The 18720-nt window shown below is 32.8% G+C and overlaps 3 protein-coding genes across 3 annotated transcripts; 1 reads left to right on the top strand and 2 right to left on the bottom strand.

Moving 5' to 3' along the window:
• Positions 1–8122: 8122 nt before the first annotated feature.
• On the bottom strand, positions 8123–11132 carry LOC103569306 (protein KRI1 homolog). The gene is made up of 3 exons (XM_008546536.3): positions 10843–11132; positions 10691–10773; positions 8123–10614 (listed from the first exon to the last, which is right to left on the bottom strand). The coding sequence occupies exons 1-3, from the start codon at positions 10955–10957 to the stop codon at positions 8290–8292; spliced, it is 2523 nt and encodes an 840-aa protein (XP_008544758.1). The 5' UTR covers positions 10958–11132; the 3' UTR covers positions 8123–8289.
• Positions 11133–11594: 462 nt separating this feature from the next.
• On the top strand, positions 11595–16016 carry LOC103569304 (gamma-tubulin complex component 5). Its single transcript, XM_008546535.3, has 7 exons — positions 11595–11785; positions 11866–12351; positions 12434–14407; positions 14509–14827; positions 14890–15173; positions 15312–15471; positions 15595–16016. Exons 1-7 carry the CDS (start codon positions 11714–11716, stop codon positions 15645–15647), a joined length of 3348 nt encoding a protein of 1115 aa, XP_008544757.1. The 5' UTR covers positions 11595–11713; the 3' UTR covers positions 15648–16016.
• A 100-nt stretch (positions 16017–16116) lies between these two features.
• On the bottom strand, positions 16117–18720 carry LOC103569301 (ras-related GTP-binding protein C). The gene is made up of 6 exons (XM_053739708.1): positions 18606–18720; positions 18365–18433; positions 17999–18162; positions 17008–17551; positions 16800–16942; positions 16117–16727 (listed from the first exon to the last, which is right to left on the bottom strand). Exons 2-6 carry the CDS (start codon positions 18374–18376, stop codon positions 16283–16285), a joined length of 1308 nt encoding a protein of 435 aa, XP_053595683.1. The 5' UTR covers positions 18377–18433; positions 18606–18720; the 3' UTR covers positions 16117–16282.

Genomic DNA, 18720 nt, shown 5'->3' with positions numbered 1-18720 from the left:
ATTTTGTATAACTCCGTGACAAAAAATAACATTTAAAATATATATAGGCAACAGAGCCTCGAGCAAATTCTTTGGTTTCCACATTATCAGCGCAACTGTTGACACTCATATGAGCTTCACTTCAAACAACCACCGTACTTAGTAATAATTAGTCCGATATCCATCATCCTATCATTACTAAAATGTATTTTTATCAGTTATGACATTATACTTTGCGCTCTTATGTTTTATGCAGCTTATTTGCTATCTTCCGTAAATCAATTGTTTAGATAATTATATATTGATAGACATGCAATCATTATTTGTACAACAATTAGTTACTATGACAGCTATTTCACAGAAAAATAAATAAATTACTGAGGAGGAACCATTTGGATCAAAATAACCAAATATGTTGTTATTGTCCCAAAACACTGAAATTCAAATTCTTTAATATAACAAACTTCAACTGTAAAAGTTATTTTTTATAGTGAATATCAACTTACACTTTGTACAAATGAATACCCGAGATCAATTAATCCACACGGTGAAATAGTCAAAGGATTGAGGGTTATTTGCATCGAAAATTTTTTGATTGTACGACACAATTCAGTGTCTTGGGATTTTATTTCTAGTTTGTGGAATATATGGCCAGTTTTCTTCCACTTGCGATAAATAATAAAACGGCTTTTAGTATATTTTCAAGTGACAGCTCTTAACATAAAATTTCAAGTAAAATTCAATACCTCACCAACAGTTTCTGAACAGAAATGATTGACAAATACAAAATTTGAAATATGACTAATAACATTAATTGTAACAACTGCTATTTTCAATTTTCTTTCACTTATTTCCGTATCGTCAATGATCAAGTATAAATCGTAAAACATCGAAGTAATTGATATCGACAATAAAGTCATTGTCATAATTATTTGGAACCCGAATATTTCTGTTATTTGTTTGCAAAGAATACTCAGTTCCAAATGAGTTTCTCTGAAAATAATATATGTATATATTAGGGATGTGCGAATCGTGTTCGAATCGAATCTAATTGAATATAACTTCGATTCAAAATTCAAATCGAATTATTCGCAACTGTTCAAATTATTCGATTCGAATTTGGGTCTGAGTTATATTTATCTCTGACAAAAATTTGAATTATTGGAAAAAATATCACAATTTTAAGTGGTTTAAAATAAAATTTTTTAATAATTCGTAAATTTTTGAATGATTCAAAAAACTTATAACGAATAAAAATAATTCACTTGAATATTTGAAGAAGATGGTTCAAATAATTGGAAGTATCTTTAAACAAATTGGCACGATTGTTCATAACTCTTCTATTATCATACAACAAATCATTCGTCACTGATAAATTATTGGTTTTAATTTTAAATTTTTCAAGCGCCTGATTGATATTTCGGAATCTCAGTGCCATGTTTCGCATCAACAGACCGAAAGTCAAATTAATCAGACTGTTAACATGCATTGAATGTTGTGTGACTATCATCGCGACCAGTTGAATTACAGTTATATGCCCAAGACCCCACAAAAAAGATGACAAATAAAACATCAGCACATTTACTATCCACACAATAGCTACGATTAACGAAAAATTGTAAGCTCGTTTATTGTCGATCATTATTCCCAAGTCTTCAAGTTTTCTATCGAGCTTCAAATTTCTTATATCGATAGTCTCAGCTTTCTTTGATAAAATTTTCAAAAATAAATAACAGAAATTTATTATATTGTCATAATTAATTTATAAATTTTGGAAATTAACTTACATTTTTATTAATCCATCCGAGAATAATAATAGCAGTTGAAATAAAACCATTAATACTCACGATAATTAAGTAGTTAGAAAAATCATATTCGAACCATTCAGTTTCGTGTAAACATGATATTGAAAAATATGAACAAGTTCCGTAAATGATTAAAGCAAAAATTGAATATACGATTGTTTGGAAAAATTCAAAATTTCCGAGAGGATATTGGATAATTTGGTGACCAATTATCCAGTTGATTATTAAAATAGGCAGCAATGACTCTGTCAAATTTTTGGGCTTATATTTTATTCCAAACATTTTACCGACTTTATTTCGAAATTTTTCAAATCGCACTAAAGAACTTTACTGGTACGCAGAAAGTGGACGACTGAAGTGTAGTTATTAAACTAATACTTTTATTATTTCATTATTGCAATACATTATGGTTATATATATACATATAAGAAGGCCAATACATTAGTGGCGATGATTACTATTGATGAAATGTCAGCTGCTTATCACCAATCATTTAAATTAACTTGGATAGGTTTGAATTATCAAAATAACTTGCGATGTCACAGACCCAGCAAACTATCAGATAATTTTTTTTTACAATTATTATTGTTTATTATTTAAATGCTTACTTCAAATGTACTTACATCTCTTATGAAATAGAAACCGAGATCTATGAATCCACATGGAGAAAATTTCAAAGGGTTTTGCAATATTTGGACCGAAAATTGTTGGATTTCTTTTCGGAATTCAGTATCTTCAGACTCTATCTCTAATTTATGAATTATTTCACCAGTTCGTTCCCACTTTGTTTCAAAAAATAAAATTTTCCGGGTCAAAACACAATTTAAGTTTGACTTTTTTCACTGAAATGGATACTAACATATTTAATGTGTTCTGTTTAAGGCCATAAGCAAAACTACAGTTTTTTGTAGTCATTTAAAACACGTTTCACGGTGTAAAAATATCTATAGATTGCTTATGGTGTTTCAATGTTATTTGGTAAGTGTGTAAATTTTGACTACACACTTGGTTTTACAGTGAAACTGCAACAAAACTACAAAATTAACGCAAACCAAGTCCAGAGTAGATGACGTTTATTTATTCAACCCCTTTGCGGTAAAATTTTCTCTGAATTTTGATTTACTTTGAAATTAAAACCCTAAATCGGAGTTAAATAAAATCCGTGATCACTCCGAATTCATTCTCAATTTTTTACAATATACATTTTATTTTGACTTTTACTTTTATCTAATTTGGCCTCCTTAGTATCCATTTAAATCAAAAAAGTCAAATTTGTCATTTTTGACCCAGGTTATTATTAAATATATAAATCGTTATTACCTCGAATAAAGTTACAGCGCAGACATAATTTATAATGATGAATTTACTAGTAAATACTATCAGCCAAATGCTTAGGATTGAAACTATTAATATTTTTTCAGTACTTGGCAATTCAGGATCCTTTGCGTCTCTGTAAATAAAGACGCATAAACTGGTAATGTTAGTGAATGCTGAAATCATTGTAAGAATTATTGGAACTCCGTAAATTTTTGTCGTTTCATGGCACAGTATCCCCAATTCCAGATGAATGCGTCTATCGTAAATAAGTAATAAATAAATTAAATCTGTGCATGGTCAAAGGTGATTATTTTTTTTCTAAATAGTGTTTTTAAGTAGTGTGAAAATTACTTAATATTGTTTAGAATTTTAATGAAATCCTTCTCAAACTTAACTCGACGAGAAATGGCCCACTTGTAATCAGTATCTATTTTATGTGCCAAGTTATTAGTTTGCAGTTTAAAAATATCTGATAGAACTTTATTAACACTTTCAAAACGAATTTTCATATGCTTTATTAAAAGACAAAACGTCATGTCAATTAAAAGGTTGACCTCATATCCATGTTGAAAAGTAAATCCTACAATGATTCTAGATAATAAGCTAAGATTCTCATGGTACCAAATAATTCTACCTAAATTAACGAATACTGAATATATTATCCAAAAAATGGCAACTTTAATTGAAAAAATAAATTCTCCTCGAGCATTTATTGGGACTCCCAGATTATCAAGTGTTTCGTCGGCCTTTATGATTCTCCAGTTGATCATCAAAAGTTTCTATTTTTGTAACGAAAAAATAAATATCAATGAATTATATATCACACAAAACTTATTACAAATATCAATAATATATTTACTGACATTTTGATAAACCCAGCGGACAATAAGGTTTATAAGCATAACACAAAATACTGCAGTTGCATTAACAAAATATGTTAGATTATGTTTATTTGCCCATGATGGATTGGAATAATTCAAAAATACTAAAATGAAACATGTCAAGAAGAGTATTGTCGAGATAATTGAATACAGAAAAGAATAAAATATTTTCGATTTATCAACACTTGGATTTTGTATAATTCCGTGACAAAAAATAACATTTAAAATACATATAGGCAACAGAGCCTCGAGCAAATTCTTTGGTTTCCACATTATCAGCGCAACTGTTGACACTCATATGAGCTTCACTTCAAACAACCACCGTACTTAGTAATAATTAGTCCGATATCCATCATCCTATCATTACTAAAATGTATTTTTTATCAGTTATTCCATTACACTTTGCGCTCTTATATTTTACGCAACTCATTTACTATCTTCCGTGAATCAACTTTTAGATAATTATCTATTTTTAGTCATGCAAACTTAATTGCATTATTTATTTATTTATAAATATTAAAATAATACATATCAACTACTCATGAAATGCAGACTTAATTATAGTAATTTATTGACTTGCGGGTGGTTTATTTTTTTAAAAATAATTTACTTAATTTAATTTTAATTTTTTCAAATCAATTTAACTTTGAAAATAATGTTTTTACGGTGTAGAATTTCGGATTGGATAGGTTTGAATCAATATGATGAGTTGTGCTGTTATGGATCCGACAAACTGAAATTAATTATTATTATTATTATTATTATTGTTATTATTATTTACTATATTTGATATAAATCCAAAGTAAAATCTAGACTGACATCTCTAACAAAATAGTAACCAAGATCAAATAAACCACATGGCGTAAACTTCAGAGGATTTTGCAACATTTGCATTGAAAATTTTTCAATTTCGCGTTTTAATTTTCCATCTTCAGACTCAATCTCCAGCTCACAAATTATTTCACCAGTTCGTTTCCACTTCGAGACAAAAAAATTAATACATATTAAACTTGGCTAAAATATTAGAATAAAAAAATAATAAATTACCTCAGTACTTGTTTTAGCGCAAGTGTGATTGATAAAGATAAATTGCAGACTGGAAATAATTAACCAAATCAATAAAATTACTGTCATTACTACTTTCATCAATGGTTCCGATTTTAGCTTCATTAAACTTCCGTATATACAATAAGGTATTAATGTCAACATGAAAAATGATTGTGCCATGGTAAGAACCGTTGAAATACTATAAGCGTTTGTTATTTCTTGACACAGTATCCCCGATTTTAGATGAATTCGTCTAACACAAATTCAAACTTTTAAATTTACCGGTTAATTACAGTCGAGTTTCATTAACTCCGAACTTCCTCTCAATCGCTACCCCCACTACGAGCTGAGTCTTCTCCCACTCGATGCTTTACATGGTCAAGTGTCTCTATAAATTTATATATGCATCATAAATATAATGTAAGAGCACATGCGTGATAGTTTACTTTCTGAGGGAGAAGGGTCATCTGTTATCTTGGAAATTACAGAAAATTTCCGCTCTTTCGTAGACTAGCTGTCCGAGTTGATGAAACTCGACTGTATTTACAGTAATCAGTAGTACTCAGGTGAAAAAGTATAATAATTGCTTGAATTATAGGCAAAAACATAAATTGACAAACTGGAATGATGTTTCCATGCCCAAAAAGTCATCCCAAAGATCCCGTTTTTGAATAAACAAGCAAGCATTTAATTTCCACCTGGATATTAAAAAATAGTAATAATAAATTACCTGAGTTTATGAAGGGTTTTAATGATATTTTCGTGGAAATTTGACGGGTGAACAATCGTCGACGTAAAACTGATTTTTTCACGATCATGGTAATTATTGTGAATTTCCAAAATATCTAAAAGCGCTTTGTTTACTTTTTCAAACCGCATTTTCATGTGATTGATAAGCAGACAAAATGTCAAATCAATTAGAAAATTAACGAGATATCCATGTTGATAAGAAAGTGCAATAATAATTTTAGATAACAAGTCTGCTCCTTCATTAAAAAATTTAAATTTACAATAATTACTAAAAACTGAAAAAATAATCCAAAAAACAGCAGCTTTGATTGAGAAAATAAATTCACGTTGAGCATCTACTGCTATCCCCAAATTACTGAGAGTTTCATCAACTTTTATAATCCTCAAATTCAGCTTCAAAGTATCCTATTTTTCAGGCGATTAGATAAAAAATAAATTATTAATACTTTTTTAAAATTATTTATTATAAGTCTACTTACGTTATTGGAGAACCAACTAATAACAATATTAGCATACATTGATAAAGTCACGACATTTATCAAAGCGAAGAAGATGACTTGAACGTCAACTAGCAAAATTGGATCAAAATACTTCCAAATGACAAAAATATAACAAACAAAACTTGCAAATGTTGTAATAATTGAAAAAACAAACGAACATCTTATTTTTGATTTGCTTATAGCCGGATATTGTATCACACCATGGCAAAATATTAAATGCAAAATATAAATCGGCAGCAATGCCTCCAACAGATTCTTCGGTTTCCACATTTTCAACACAACTGACTATTTTTTTTTAATTATCATAAGTATCATAATGATGTTAATATTTAATTCCATGTGTGTGCCCATATTCTTTTATTTTATTGAAAATGTAGTTTGTGCTTTATATATTTTATGCAAATAAGCTATCTAGTTAATGCATTGTTTAAGTGATAATATTATAGTACACGTACATGAATTTTTTAATACAAACTTATTCATATTATTAAAGAGATGTCGGATAAGTTGATTGCATTTTAATAATGAGTATTACTTTACACTGTGTTTTTAATTAAAACTTTCAATTAGATTATAAAATAAAATAATTATTAACATTTTAATTAACCTTGAATGACATGACACAGGGTGTCGTTCTGACCCCCGATCATTTAAAATTTTTTTATAAAAAAAAAAAGTATACACATAGAATTAAGATTGAAACTTTCTTTTTAAAAGTGAGGAATATTTTACAGAATTTATTCAAAAAAAAATTTTTGAAAACTTGATCATTTTTCCACGCTAGTGTCAAAATTTTATAGTACCCCAAGTAAGAGACAATTTATTTTCTCTCAATGACGATTTTAGAAAATTTTCGTTATTTTCCTCGTTTGGAGTCATCTCGATTGAAAAGTCGTTTAGATGACTTATTTGTCATAAATTTGCAGACAAATACGGGCACTTGGTATAAAGTACCGAAATTAGATCAATTTTGAATATTTTTGTCTTTTTTGGAAACAACTGGCGGCCTGTAAGTCAGTCATTCAATATTTTTAAAAACTCAAAGGTGTTGTCTGAAAATGCCCTTAAGGGTTACGATGATTTATATCGTGCTAGTATATTATGCCCGAGCATTCTTATCTTACATTCAATGCAACTGATTGTCAAGTTAACTATTCAGATGATATTCCAACTTGAGATAAGCACGAGAGTTATAAATTTTTCTATTCCATATCATTAAAGTCTCTAAGTTAAAGGGCTACAAGTTCATGTAAAAACATGCGCATGTCTCTCCTCTTAAACGCATGTTCTAAAAATGTAAATAGTTGTTTAGCCATGTACGGATAAAGCTTTTCTGTAAAAGTTATATCAGGATGACATTAATTGAGAATTAGGGAAGTGAGCGGTGGATATACAGAGTGGGCGTGCGAGCCACCTGCTACCGAGCGGGTCTCTCTTGAATCCGACCAAGTCGCAAGGGGTCCAATTGATTTATCGCACCCGAGGGGTTCTGCTCACACGCCTGCCTAACACTTTAATACTACCGCCGATACCACTGCTCATTTATATATTTTTTACTATTATTTTACTTATGCTACTCATATTGCCCATCCTTTCGTCACCTCCCCGTCCCCAGATAAAATTTTTTCTGCAATTACGAAATAAGTGTTTGAGATTTTTCACGGAAAATTACGGGTGTTTTTTAAACAGACAAATGTTGGTGCGAATAAACATTCGTAAGGGAGAATAAAATAAAGCAAAACTGTCAGATGACAGGAGCACTTGATCTAGCCTGATATAGAATTCGTAGCAGCATATGGGATAGCTTACATGACGGTGATTGTGGAAAAACAAACGCTTGAACAAGAGTATATTCATTCTTACTACTTAATCCGCAAACGTCATTTATCATTTTATTATTCCCCTATAAAAAATCCTTAATATATATCTATTTATACATCTACTTTAGGATTCAATTGTTCAAAATTATCGACTACAATTTATTTATTTTATTTTTTATTATTTAACAATTCAATTTTTTTCATTATTCTGTTTGCCGAATTTCAACTTATTTCTAAATTTACGTGGGTTCAAACCGTAGGCCTTGAGTCGCTCGTTGCTCAACGAAGCGATAGGATTGTGAGGCTGAGACGGTTGTTTATTTTTATTTTTCATCTTCTGCACTTTATTTGTACTTTTATTCACCAGATCTTTATTACTTTTATCGAATTTAAATTTCTTAGCATGCGGAGCTTTTACTTCAGACTCACCATTGATCAAACTTTCCCCTTTTCTTTTATTCTTACCCACTTGTTTTATTTCTTCAGACACCTTTGTCTCATTCGTCTCAGCAGCGTCATCAGTGTCCACTTCTTTTTTCTTCTTCTTTTTCTTCTCATTCGTCACTGCCGCCATTTGTTTATCAGCTGCTTCAACTTCCTCACCCTCAACATTTCCTTCTACTTTACTCTTCTTCTTTTTCTTCCCATTCGTCACTGCCACCGTTTGTTTATCAGCTGCTTCAACTTCCTCACCCCCAACATTTCCATCAACTTCACTCTTCTTCTTCTTTTTCTTCTCAACTCCTTTCTCATCTTCAGCTCCTTGATCCTCTGAAACTTTACTTTCTCTCTCACCAATTTGATTTCCAGCCGATCCAGATTTTTTCTTCCTCCTCTTTTTCTTCTTCTCAGCACCAAGACCAGCATTTGCGTCGCCATTCAACTCCGCAGATGCTTTTTTCACTTCATCATCGACTTCTTCCTCAATAGGTTTATACAAACTAGAGAGAATTTTCCTCTTGAACCTTTCATCTTTACTCTTCTGTTTATAAGTCTGAACTTCTCTGTACTCAGCGTCTTCAGACTTGTGCTCAAGTGCTTTCTTCAACGAGCACCATTTGTTCAACTCTTTGTCATCCGCCAACAGAATCTCTTCAACAGTGAGTCCGTAGTCATTGGGAACGACTTTCCTATACTTGAACCTGCACGGCTGGTCACCAATCATGTCTTCATAATCAAGAGCATAGTACTGGTCAATGTAATCTTTAAAAGACGAGTGCAAAATGGGATCAAATTTAGGTTTTTCTTTAGCAATAAGCTCAGCAAACTTAGAACGTTTCCTACGCTTCCTCTTAGAAGAACTTTCTTCCGCTTCCTTGGCTTTCTTGTTGACTTCATAGTCAGCGTCCATCACAAAATTCGAATCTTCGCAGTGAGGTTCACTGTAGCTTTGACTCAAATCAGCTTTATCAGCAGTAGGGTCATAATCGTCCCAAGTCTTCTCAATCTCCAACTCTTCGTCAAGCTCCGGGAACTCGGGCTTAGCATTTTCATCAACATCTTGGTAATACTCATCATTGAACAGCTCCTGCATCTTTCTGTCATGCTCACTAGGATCAAAATCACCTTCAAAGTCAAGGATGTCAACTTTGAGATCATCATTGCCAGTTATTTCCTTCAGCTGGGCGATCTTGTCCATTATTTCCTTGCGCTTGAGCATTTTGTACCTCTTCAACTCTTCCTTCTGCCGCAGCTTTTCTTGCTCCTTGCGTTTCTTCACCTCTGCCCGCTTCTCAGCTCTCCTGGTGTCCTTTTTCCTCATAGAATCCTCTATCGTTCTTGGGTACCGTTTGATAAATTCAGGATCAGGCTCTTCAAACCTGAAATTGTATTTATGCTCGAACTCCTCTTGAGTCTCAATCTGTTTCTCGTCTTCCGACAAATCCTTGTCGCTGTCATGCAAACGATTGGCGTAATCATTATTATTTTCGCCATCACTATCATCAACTTGATTGTCTTCATCAGAAAACTTCCTCCGCATAACAAAGTCACGCAGGAATTTTTCATTCGCGTCAAGATTCGGGTCCGTCCAAAAATCACGCAGAGGTTTCAATTCTTCCTCATCCTTATCATCAACTTCCGCTGGCTGTCCCAGCAACCAGAGTCTGTAAGCCTCTTCTTCCTTTTCCTTTTCTTCTGAAGCTTTAGTTTTTTCTTTCAGCAAATCATCATCACCATCATCATCATCAATATCAGCCGCTTTCTTGATACTTTCTTTCAGAAGCCGCTGCTCTTCAACATAAGTCAGTCTACTGGCAACTGGCTCCTGATGATCTTCATCGCTGTCATCACTCAGCTTCCCGCCCTTCTCTATCAGTATTTTACGCTCGTAGTCACGGAGAGACAACGGCTTCTCCTTCTTCTTTTTCTTCTTCTCCACTTGCCCTGAACCTTCACCAGCATCATTATTCTCAGGTGGAAAAAATACAACCTTATCATCATAAATCTTGGGGTCTTTTTTCTTCAAGTACGCAAGAGTCTTGTAGAAATTTTTGTCCATCTCTTCAGTCAGCAACTGAGAATTTAACCAACTTTTTAATTAAAATACTCTAGCAATAAATAATTACAATAACAAATAAATAAATACATACATTAGCATCCTCATCATCTGATGAACTAGAGGACTCCTCAGAGTCACCAGCATACTTCAGGTGATCTCCATGTTTAGTTTTAACTGAAAATGTTTTAATAAGTAAGTAATTAATTTAAAAAACTAATTCATTAATTAATTAATAGAACTTACGTCTATTTACTTCTTCTTTCAATCGCCATTTGTCGTAATTTGCCGCATACTTTTCATTTATTTTAATCTCCGGTTCATCGTCAGCATCATCATCTTCGTCGAATAGCTTCGGCATATTAAATTTAAATACAATTTTATTTATATGCTCGAGAAAATAAAAACGTGTTTACTTTTTGAAAACCACATGGGTGGACAATAATAATGACACAGGTTAGGACTGATGGTTGATCAATAGCTCGGAACTCTGATTCTGGAGTTGGACACTTGGCACGTGCGCTGTCGGTCTTACCATCAAATGAAACGGTAGTAATTATAGACGGTAATTTAAAGTTTACTTCAATAGAGCTAAAAATTTAAAATTATTAATTAGTGTGTTTTAATTAATTAATATAATTGTTAACATTAGGGCCAGTTTTTAAAAATGATAGCAAAGTTAGCGGGCATCTGACAATTTTAATATTTTTAATTATCAAGTTAATTGTCAACAGAAAATTTAAAAAAAATACACAATTCAAATTTTGAAAATTCTCTACATGCATTTTTAAAAATTTTTGCCTCAGTATTTACTTTACTCATTAAAAATAAATAAACTTTTTTAATGACTGCTACTGTCAACATCATTATGCATTAATAATATATAGATATATCAGCACTAATAATTTAAACGCGGTTTTAAAAACTGGCCTTTAAATATTTAACTTCTAGTGAAATTTAAAAACTTCAGTTTTTAAATTTTTCCCGCCGACGTCGCATTAGCGATTTGAAAATTTAAAAAAGTACTGTGTTTACAAATTTAGTATTTACTGATTAAGTAAATAAATATATAAATTTTTTAATTAATATCGATAGTAATTATCTCAAAAATGTAACAATGGGAACGTTAATTACAAATGACATTTACAGAGATTTAAAACTACTGATTACTTCATTGACAGGTTTTCAGGTGAGTTTATTTACCAAATAAATTTTATATTTGTAGGTTGTATTTATAATTATAAATAAATATTCATTTAATTTTTTCAGGAAAAAGGAGAAAATTCTCGTCATTTCAGAATTTGTGAAAAATTCGTACTGTCAAATATTAAAAATCACAATTATTTACCAATAAACAGTCACAGTGTCAGAAGATCTGTCAACGATCTCAAGGAAAAATTTTACGTTCACGGTAATTACAAAGTTGCCGAGAGATTCACGAGTCTCGTGGACTCTCTGCTGACTTCGTCGGCGTTTAATTTTGAGCAGCATCCCCAGCATGATTTGCAGTGGACGCTCCTGCTGTTACTCATCGAGCTGTCAAATGAGACAAGCAAGTCAGTTATTACTGATACCACTTTTGCTGATGATAGCTGCGATATATCAACGGCTACTGGTACAAATGATGATGAAGATGATGATAGGGCAGGTGATTCTAAGGAGGACAACAGAACTGATGAAATTAATTGGGAAGAGTATCTCAGAGAAGGTCAGCAAGAATTTTTCTGTGATTACAGAGACAGATCTCAAGACAGTGTTCGTATTTTTTTCATTTTTATTTATTATAATGAACCTGACTTTTATTTCAATGCTACAATTTTTTGAATTTAATTTTCAGGATGAACTGTCAGTTTGGTCGCAGGAAAATGACGACGACGTAACATTAAATGTAAATGAAAATGATAATATATCTTCAAAAAACGAATCTTCTAAACAAAGTCTATCAGGAAACTCATCACTGAGTACTTTGAAAAAAATTTCCGACCCTAAGTTTTCTGTTCCGTCTATAAAATCACAGGCGAAATCAAAATCTTTAGAAAAATTCACGCGGATAGTCGAGTCTCAAAAGTGGTTGGAAGTAAACATCGAGAACTCCTGGTGGAGTGGTAAAGGTTACGACAATGTCCAAGTACCCAGCAAATTTTCCCATGCTCACTTCTGTGAAATTTATACCAGCCACCATAAATCAGAAGACAGTGAAAGGGTCGGAAAATCTGCACCAACTGCGTTGGTAACCGAGTCTCAAGCTTGCCGCGAAGTTCTTTGGATGCTTACTCACCAGTCAGTCACTGAGTCCGGATGTTACGAAAATGTTGGAGTAGTCTACGAGAAAATTGGTGATGACTTTAATGTAAATAAAAATGTTTCTATTTCCAGTTTAACGCCGAAAGCTTTTCAAAGTGCGTTTAAAAATTTCGTTGATTATTTTTCTATGATAAAAAGACTTGATTGTTTGCTGAGTAATTATTTTTCTAGCGAAAATAGTCTAGGGAGTATCAAGTCCTCAGTGCTGCCGTTTACTTTCGAAACTTACAGCACCTCAGTAATGCAGTATTTCAATAGAATAAAGCAAGATGTTATTAATGTTGAAAAAAAATCAATGGAACGCAACATCACGACATTCCTGACTCTATCAAAAGACTTAGAACTCATAATTGGAAGACTGGACGTGCTCAGTGATGTCCATCAGTCAGTTCTGACTGGTGATCTGCTAAAATGCCAGAGCAATTGGGAGAAAAGCTACCGGTTACTTTTGAATCTCTACCGCGAGCTGGAAAATTCATCCAGCCGCACTCGGACTAATCTCTGCGCTAGTCTTTACCTGTCAAGTTTGAGAGTTTATTTAAATATAATCGACACCTGGTTAACAGAAGGAAGACTCGAGGATTTTCGTGATGAATTTTTGGTATTTAAAAAAAAATCAAGATGTAATTTTGAGAGCACGAGTTCTGATGATGGGAGAATTAAAATGATGACATTTGATATCCGTCAGATTAAAAAGGACACTGGGGTGTTTATTGACCCGATAATTAAGAAGTTGTTGAGAAAAATAGAAGAGATGGGAAGAAATATTGATTTACTTGTTACGTTGAATAGAATTTCTGATATGTGGAAAATGAACGCTGAGATTTATGAGTCCACGAGAATTCCTTTGAGTGATGAATTTATTACATGCGTAATCATGGAGTTGTCTAAGTACGGAAGTGATTTAAGTCACCAGGATAATGATCAGCTAGACGCCCCAACAAATGATGAATTCGACATAACTATTGATAGGAATCCTGAGAATAATTTATCACAAGTACAGCAACCAAATAATGATAAATTAAAAAGTACTTGGGATCCAACATCTCTGATAAATCTTGAAGAAAATATTCGTCAGCAAATTCGGCAAATAAATAATCCCTTTCTCATGAAAGTATTTCAAAATTATCTGCCATCACTGACATCACCAGCAAATTATTTGAATTATCCCTGCGCAATTGCAGGCACAGATACCGTTGATTTAAAAGAAAAAGAGCCAGCTGCAGACAATAGTGACGAGAAGGATCAAGAACCCAAGCGATGGGGAGTGACGGATATATTTGATAAGTTGGAAGAAATATCCAAATTTATTTTGCCATTTCGTAAAGTTTTTGAAAAAACATTTGACACCATATTAGACCGCCGGTACTCATGTGCCTCGAAGCTCGTGAAAAATATTCTTATCGATGAGTACAAACTTGAAAAGCATTTGAAATTAATGCGGTCTATTTATATGATGGAGCGAGGTCACATTATGAAGAAATTTTACCAGCACATGTTTCACGAAGTAACATATAAATATTTATATATTTTTTTTTCAATGTCTCAACTAATCAATGGACTATTATACACATCAATAATATTTATTTATTAATTATCTATTAATAGATTGAGACCCGCGGCTTCACGACGTACCGCGCGAATCCCTACTGCGATTTATCAAGCATTCTGGAGCAAGTGCTGTCGGATGAATGGAGAGACTCGAGTTCCCAAAACCGGTGGTCGATTTCAATAGCGACCTCGGACGGGGTCAATGCCACGCGTCAAGTTATACAAGCGATTGAAAACACAACACTCGATTATTCAATCGATTGGCCAATAAATATGGTCCTGACTGACCAAGTTCTCGCTAAGTACAACGAGATATTTAGATTTCAATTGAAACTAAAGTGGTCATTGTGGACCTTGAACAACTTACGATTCACAGGTAATTTTTATCTAATTACTATTCATTAACCATCGAGTTAATTGGGTATATTTCACTTCTAGATCTCGAAGGAACGGGCCCCGATGATATGAATGATTTTTTCTTCCATTTCAATGCCAGGAGACTGGAGTGTCTGAGATTTTGGCTCCTCCATGCGATCGGGTCTATTCACACTTATCTATCGGGTCAAGTTCTACAGAGTCTGGGTATAATTTTGGAGAACTCGCTGGCACGAGCTAAGGATCTTGATACCATTATCCAAGTTCATGATGATTATCTCAATAAAGCGCATGAGCATTGTTTACAAACTCCCCAGTTTGGTGATATTATGATGACTATTAATAATGTGAGTTATTTATTAATTAATCTTTAAGTAGCTATAGATAATAGGGCGAAATGGACCTTTTTAAATTAAAATTAATTGCTAATATTTATTAAGGCCCATTTCTAGCTTTCATATTTATAATTTTGTTTAAAATACTAGTTACTGGAGATGTGCGCGCACATACGAGATCGTTGGAAACGAGGCGTCAAGCAATTGATGCCCACAGAGCTAGACGTAATGGAGAAAAATTACATTAAATTCCATACTTACTTAGCCCTGGCACTTCACAACGCAGTGCAGCACAAAGAAGCCGACTACTGTAAGTACCTCGTCTCAAAATTAACTCACAACATAAATAAACTAAAGCAAAAAATTTAAGTATCAGTAGACAATTATTTATAAGGCACTAGTATATTTACGCATGTGTTAATTTTTTTTACAGTGGCCGGGTTGACATCCGCTTTTAATTGCAGTATGCCACAATACAGCAATTGATACCACCACGACCGACGATTACTTCATTTATATAAATCATACCTCATACTCAGTACTCTACATACTTTTTTACTTAACATTGTACAATTCATCATCAATCGACTCTCATTTTCTCTAGATTTATTTGTATAAAAGTTTATTGTATAAATGTTATATATAAGTTACAATAATAATTAAATTAATCCTCACCCTTAGTTCCTTTCCTAAGCAAAACAACTCCTAAATTTTATTTACAGACAAAACTACTGGTATAACCACTAGCCCTAGCAGCAGCAGCATCACCAAAACTCCATGTCTTGATGTCCAGCCATTGATAAAAGGCCTGCTCGCGGAAGTCGCTCATCAAAGTTACCCGCCCTCTGGTTTTCCTTCACCTCATAATTTTTTTTAACCCTATGTCTTCTGTAGTGAGTAATAATTAATTAACACTTGCAAATAAAATATTTACTATATTTAAAGTACTAAATAATTATAAATATATATAAGTATATATTTATTTAAATATTAGTATATCTCAAAATTAATTACAGCTGAAAAACTTCTCTATACATATGATTACTCATATAAATATATAATATATTGCTTTGCGTTAATGTATGACGTATTTAGTAGGAAAAAAAAATTAGAGTAGGGAATTAATTTTGCGCGATAGCGATGGATCCATTCTGGTTAAGATTTCCCACAGCGGGTTGGCTACTGGGTCCTAGAGACAACGCGCCGATTGATGGGGTCGTGCCGGCGTTTGTCAGAGTTTGCTCATTATTGCTAGAGGGTAAAAGTGATGGAGATTCTGCTGGAGGTAGAGGCGGCGCGGGTGGCACTGATGACGGCGATGATGGCGAATGACTGTTTGTATTTGCGGTTTTATTCCGTAGTTCAAACACTTGCTGAATGGCTTTTCTGAAGCACAGAAAATTGTAATCAATCACTCCTTGTCTGTCGAAATTGTCTTCGCGTAGAATACAGACAAGGGCAAGAAATTTGTTGACTTCCCGTAGGTAGAGTATTGTTCCGTTGTTGAGTTTTATGAGACTCGAGCTTTGATTGTCGAAGGCCGCGGCTTCTAGATCTTCTCTAAGACTTCATTAAAAATTTCATTATTTATTTATTTATTTATGACAGACTTTGAGAGAATAAAAAATTTAAACTTACCCATATATACACGATACGTCGATCACGACATCGATCATATCGCAGCAGAGCTCGTAACTCTGCATGTCCACGGGAGAGCTGTCGGTTGCGATGTAAATTTTTGAAACTACATCAAATAAAAATGCTTTTTCTATTCCCGAGTTCTGTAATAATTTTGAGTAATTAATTAATTGATTGATTGATGAATAATTAATAGATCGATAATTACCGATATCAAAATATTTAAAAGATTTTCGAGTGTCGGTAATTGGGGGATGAGCTTCTGTACGACTTTACTGAAGGCCTCAAAAATACTATGATCGTAAATGGAGGTCAAATGAAAGCTCAAGTGAATCTGATCGTAATTAGAGTCCAGCAAATCATCATTCGCTCGCGTGTGAATGTCTCTCTGTGTCTCCATTTTGTAATCGTCCGAGAGCCCGTCGACCTTGTGAATGAAAACCTCGAACTTAATCGCCTGATTAACTTTGTAAGCTTTTGTAACTGTGAGGTGAAGTTTATTGAGTGCCTCCATGTAGTCGTCCTGGGCGTCGATGACAAACACCAGGGCACCGCAGCCACCGAATATCATGTCGCTGTCAAAAGTCGGGTCGAAGAAATCGATCTGACCTGGGAAGTCCCATATCTGAAATTGTACGAAGCTCGAGTTGCTGATGTCATCTTTTATTATTTTATTTGTACTCTCGAGAAATAGTGTCTCGTTAGGTGACATTTTGTGAAAAACAACTTTTTGAATTGATGACTTTCCACTTCTGAAATACGTAACCCAGTTAGTAAGTAAAAACTTAAGGGCATTCTCAGACAGTCCTCCCCCTCCCTCTACTTTTTTTAAAATTTCTCAATGACCTGGAACTGTCACAAGTATGAGAATTTAATTAATTTTTAAAAAATGAAAGCCAAGATATAGATTTTTAAAAAAATCCTCACAGTTGTCATCAATTAGGAGCTAAATAAATTGTAATCTATAAAATTCAAAAATTATAAAATTGACAAGTTTTTACTGAAATTTATTTTCCAAATTTCGTTTAACTCCTAACTGATGTCAACTAAAAAAAATCTCTCGACGAAATTGTAATTGCGCTACACTTTTTTCAATAAACGCTTAAACTTTTTTTAAATTGTCATTGAATATTTTTAAAGTAAGAGGCACTGTCTAAGAATGTCATCAAAGGATTAGCCACCAAATATAATTTTTCTACCTCCTAAGTCCCATCAATAAAATTCGAGGTTTTTGTTCCCCAGCTAATAATAAATTAGTCGTCGAATCTTCAGTTGTTTCATCGCCGTCAACAAACGGCGTGTACCCAAAGTCCTGAGGGAATGATCCGACATCATAACCTCCCTGATACTGATCATCATCATCCTGCGCAACAAATAAACAAATCACACTTGTAAAAACTTCCACTATCACTACAATTATTATCACCAAATAAATAAAGTAATCAATTCCATTTAATTGTTAATAATCATCAATTATCAAAAGATTAAAATTCTTATCAATCATCAACAAACAACGTAAATAATCATTTGTTATATTTATCAAAAATGTCCATTAAATTACTTACCAAGTTTGACATATTTAAAACAATCAAAACTTTAAAATAAAATTAAACAAAACAAACAATCACCGATGGCTATAAATATGTTGATATATTTGTAGATCACATTAATATAAATATACATATATATATATATATTTCAGGCAATACTTTGTTCTGACATTAGTCACATATTAGCAGATAAGTTTAATTAGTTTGTTTTACTGTCATATATATATATATACATATATATAGTTACATATATTACTTGTAAGATAAAATAATCATTTTACTAAAACCCCAATCCAAATGACGTGTAAATGAAATTCCTCCTCTCTCTTATTCGCTGAGTTATTTTATATTTTTTTCCTCACATCAATCAC

Source organism: Microplitis demolitor, chromosome 5 (assembly GCF_026212275.2).
Source record: "Microplitis demolitor isolate Queensland-Clemson2020A chromosome 5, iyMicDemo2.1a, whole genome shotgun sequence".
Lineage (NCBI taxonomy): Eukaryota > Metazoa > Arthropoda > Insecta > Hymenoptera > Braconidae > Microplitis > Microplitis demolitor.
This window is presented reverse-complemented; position numbering and strand designations above follow the sequence as displayed.

What these genes read in the sequence shown, in the direction of transcription:
- LOC103569304 (XM_008546535.3), top strand. Translation starts at nt 11,714, where the DNA reads ATGGGAACGTTAATTACAAATGACATTTACAGAGATTTAAAACTACTG. An exon ending in CTTCATTGACAGGTTTTCAG is followed by an intron (nt 11,786 to 11,865) that starts GTGAGTTTATTT and finishes TAATTTTTTCAG; the next exon opens with GAAAAAGGAGAAAATTCTCG. An exon ending in GCACAAAGAAGCCGACTACT is followed by an intron (nt 15,472 to 15,594) that starts GTAAGTACCTCG and finishes TTTTTTTTACAG; the next exon opens with TGGCCGGGTTGACATCCGCT.
- LOC103569301 (XM_053739708.1), bottom strand. An exon ending in TTATTGATGGGACTTAGGAG is followed by an intron (nt 17,552 to 17,998) that starts GTAGAAAAATTA and finishes TACGTATTTCAG; the next exon opens with AAGTGGAAAGTCATCAATTC. An exon ending in GACGTATCGTGTATATATGG is followed by an intron (nt 16,728 to 16,799) that starts GTAAGTTTAAAT and finishes TTTTTAATGAAG; the next exon opens with TCTTAGAGAAGATCTAGAAG.
- LOC103569306 (XM_008546536.3), bottom strand. Translation starts at nt 10,957, where the DNA reads ATGCCGAAGCTATTCGACGAAGATGATGATGCTGACGATGAACCGGAG. An exon ending in GAAAGAAGAAGTAAATAGAC is followed by an intron (nt 10,774 to 10,842) that starts GTAAGTTCTATT and finishes AAACATTTTCAG; the next exon opens with TTAAAACTAAACATGGAGAT. An exon ending in CAGATGATGAGGATGCTAAT is followed by an intron (nt 10,615 to 10,690) that starts GTATGTATTTAT and finishes TTAAATTCTCAG; the next exon opens with TTGCTGACTGAAGAGATGGA.